Source organism: Penaeus chinensis, chromosome 30, assembly GCF_019202785.1.
Source record: "Penaeus chinensis breed Huanghai No. 1 chromosome 30, ASM1920278v2, whole genome shotgun sequence".
In the NCBI taxonomy this organism is placed as follows: Eukaryota; Metazoa; Arthropoda; class Malacostraca; order Decapoda; family Penaeidae; genus Penaeus; species Penaeus chinensis.
Genome location: NC_061848.1, coordinates 19,477,340 through 19,481,299, shown reverse-complemented (window position 1 = coordinate 19,481,299; position 3,960 = coordinate 19,477,340). Strand labels below are relative to the sequence as shown.

Genomic DNA, 3,960 nt, shown 5'->3' with positions numbered 1-3,960 from the left:
TGGGGCGCCTGCGGTGAAGCCACGCGTATACGTGCTTCTGTACGCCACGAGGAAGCTATTTATACATACTTACACACACACACACACACACACACACACATATATATATATATATATATATATATATATATATATATGTGTGTGTGTGTGTGTGTGTGTGTGTGTCTGTGTGTGTGCGTGCACGTGTGATATGTGTGTATACATATTTGTATATATTATATATAATTGATAAAATCTATACTTATATCCACATACAGAAATACTGAAAAATCAACAGCCAGATTACCTTCAGTATATTTGATGTTATAGGATAATAAAAAAATGTAGGTGTTAAGTATAAAGTTTATTCACAAGACAGCACTACAATTTAAGGCCTACAGTAAATCTTATAGTTATGGGGTAAGTTTTTGGCACAGCTGTTGTCTTTTGTGGATGACACCTCGGCAGATGCTTTGTACAACTCTCTGATCCAATTTTAACCCTTTTTAAAGAAATGCCTGTGTTTATTTTTTTGTTCCATTTTACGTTGTCATTATGTCGGAGATCGTTCTGTTCTGTTTGATATCTGTGAAAATACATAGTTAGTTGCTATATACTTTCTGCGTGGAATATCATTCTATTTCTATGAATGTAATTTGAGGAAAGATTTTTTTTCATTTTTTTATTTGTTTTTAATTTTTTTGTTTAGTTTTTTTTGTTTTGTTTTTTAGAATTTAGTAGCTAAAGTAGTTTTCTTAATACACTAGTTAATGATCGGTTGGCACCAAACACCCTAATTCGGCTGTACTTTCCCGTTTTATTTTTGGGCACATATGTAGCACTTCTTCATGCTTTCTTTTATTTTGTGTTGAAAATATAGGATTGATAAATTATTCGGGTGAAGCAAAACCTTTTATTTTTTTGTGTGTGTGGCACGACCTATCATCAACTGAGGGTAGGTAGTTTGGCATGGGCAAGGAGCGGACTGGCCTGTTCTTTTTTTTTTTTCTTTTTTTTCGTTTATTATTCTATTATGTTGCGTTATACTTGGATTTATTTTGCATAATTCCAATTAATGTTTTTTTTTATGCAGAGTTTACTTCTTTCTTTGTCTTTATTTGTATCTCCCTTGGTGAGGTGTGTTGGAAATGATATATGTATATACACCTTGTGTGAGAATGGGCTCATAACAATTTGAAATACCGGCAAATGATAAAGATAAAAGTCCCACTTGACCACAGACAAAATATCCACATGAAGTCTCTGGAAAAACTGAGCTACGTAAATTGAACTGCTCTCATGGCAGTGCTATAATATGTAGAAGGTAGACAGAAGATGAATTACTAAGAATATTTTCCACAAAAAGAATTCTAGATCATGTGATAGGTTTATACACAAGGAAACAAAATGTGTGGGCTTACATGTGTGTTCAAATTGTCACTTTATACAAAGAGGACACACTTATTTATGTATTTTTCTTGAAAACTGAAACAGCAGTGCCCTTGCAAATTCTTTTAAGGGATTTAGTCAAGATTTTTTAATTGAGGAAAAGGAAAATGCATCCGAGAAATCTTCCACGTAAATTAACGATTAAACAATATCCAGCTTAAATTTATACTCAATTTTGTTCATTATTGAAAACACGTCATTTGTTCACTTGTGTAGATCATTAAGCTGGATTTTTTCGCTGTCAGTCGGCAAAGTCCATCAACTCTACACACGTTCAAGAATTCTTTCTTCTAAACATATCTCAAATAAACTACCTGTAGGGTTATTATGTATCTTCTAATATGTTATGCATGCACTAACTGAATGATTCAAGTTCAAAAAGTTTCAAGAACAAGAAATTAATATGCATTGAATATTTTGCTACTTATGTCTCAACCTCCCTAAAGTCTCAGTTTTAGTGCCATGAATGATAGTACTTGTGTCATACTGCGTTGTACTGAAGGAAAGAGTCAGCTGGGGTGTGGGTCTGTGTGTCCATCTGACAAATTTAGTGTATGGTTTGTAATTTTGTATCCTTCAGTATTTTTCTTCTTTTTTTGGATAATTTTTTTTTAAGTTGCATTAAAATGAGTTTTTTTTTCTCTCTCTCTTTGCCTTCTGATGAAGTAAAGTCATTTGTATATACTGTATCGCCTTCTTTCCCACATTCAGATTTCGTTCTCCCATAATGCAATAAAATGACACAATTCAGATTTGCAGTATTTAAAAGTAAAAGACTTGCATTTCTATACAGTCTTAGAGAATGGACACCCAAACCCATCCACAGCCCCTAGAGATGTCAGTATGTCGACGACAGAACATCAATATGTATGGTTTTTCCTTTAAAGACCAAAATTTTGACCAAAATCACACTGAAACAAGAACTCATACCATTGCACAAAGAAGCAGCTAGGCCAGCACACTGAAGGTCACACAGGGTTCCATTACATTACAATTCTAGATTACTCTTTTTTATAAACCCTGTCCTTGTTTATTGTAATCCTAAAGTGTTTCAGAAAAAGGTTTTCAGAAAGCAAACCATTCCCTTTTTTATATCCTATACGACTTTGCTATCGGAGAAAAAAGTTTGGATCTATGAGTTTGTGTAGGATGATGTTTCTTTATTTAGATTGTATTTTTGGTTGTCTCTGTCATTTTTAGCTGAGATGGGGGGGAGGGTTTTTTAAGATGAATCCAAGGAGAATTATTTGGAAGAGCCTATGGAGCTAAGACCTACGGAAATTCTAACACAACAGTTACGCGGCAATAGAGAATAACCGTGACCAGCCATATGGAGTGAGGTGTTCATTCATCTTTTCAACAAATGGGTATACATATCTTTTTATTACACAGGAAACCCTCACCCAAAGGTGGTTAAGTATCGCAAAAAGGTGACTTGTATCTGAATGGCAAAAAATTTGGATTAATTTGTTTGATTTTATCCTACGTATATTTATATAAACTTTTTCAGAACTATACTCATTAACTTCACCTTCTCTAAATGCCTTTTTTCACATCAATTTCTTTTTATCCCCGATGTCTTTGGGGTAAATCTAATGATAATACTTGTATAATGAACGAAACTGATTGAAAAAAATTCTTTATGCTCATAGAAGACATTGGTAGGGAGTTAAGTATATGTATATATGTATGTATATATTATAACCTTAATACTGTACTCAAAATTATTTCACAAGAAGTTTATGACGAATTCATACATATTTAAGACTAGAGTTTATTCAGATTTTTTTTATTTTCTTTTATGATTTATATGTTTTTCCTACAGTAAAATGCCATCTTTTTTGGACTGTAAAATGCATAAAAATATCCTCCTCTGATGCATTAAGAAAAATACTGGAAACCTCTACCATATAATAACTTATATTTACTTTGTCAGAATCATTGTATTAATTCACTTCTCTCTCTCTTTTTATTTAACATCATTTAGATTTCCTTTGCTGTGTCCTTGCAATTTTTTGGGTGATTTGAAAGGTTTACTTTGCAACACCCAGAATAAATTACTATAGAAATACAACCATTCCATTAAGACATTGATCCCAGAATACATTTTTCTACTAGACTACAGAAGGAAAAAGACAATGGTTGTTTGGCTTTAACTTTGATCATAAAACAGGTTAAAGAAAAAGAAAAAAAAGGTTCTTAGACTTATTTTGGCAAACCATTTTCACTTGGAAGTATTATGCTGCTCCAACTATCTTACCTTCAGCGTGGATTTAGACAATACATAGTTGCTTTTCCTTTCTGAATTTTTTACCCCCTTTTTTCCAACCGAGAAAGAATAATAAATCTGACCACCAGCATATTGGTACCCATAGTGAAGCAAGACCAAAACCAAAAAAAAAAAAAAATGGAGGGGGATCCCCTTCGTCATTTAGTTAATAGCCGGTCGGAACATAAGGAAGAGAGACTTGGGGTAGTAGCTCTCGCCGCGCCAGTTTTGCCACACAAGCACAGGACCCATGTCGAAGTTGC

At 33.4% G+C, this 3,960-nt stretch overlaps 1 protein-coding gene across 1 annotated transcript in view; it reads right to left on the bottom strand.

Moving 5' to 3' along the window:
- Positions 1-328: 328 nt before the first annotated feature.
- LOC125041364 (ficolin-2-like) overlaps positions 329-3,960 on the bottom strand; it is a gene marked incomplete at its 5' end in the record, with an annotated part of 5,499 nt that continues 1,867 nt past the window's right edge. The window contains 1 exon segment of the mRNA XM_047636245.1: positions 329-3,960. This exon segment is cut by the window's right edge and continues 129 nt beyond it. Within this exon segment, the coding sequence (XP_047492201.1) occupies positions 3,860-3,960 (101 nt within the window).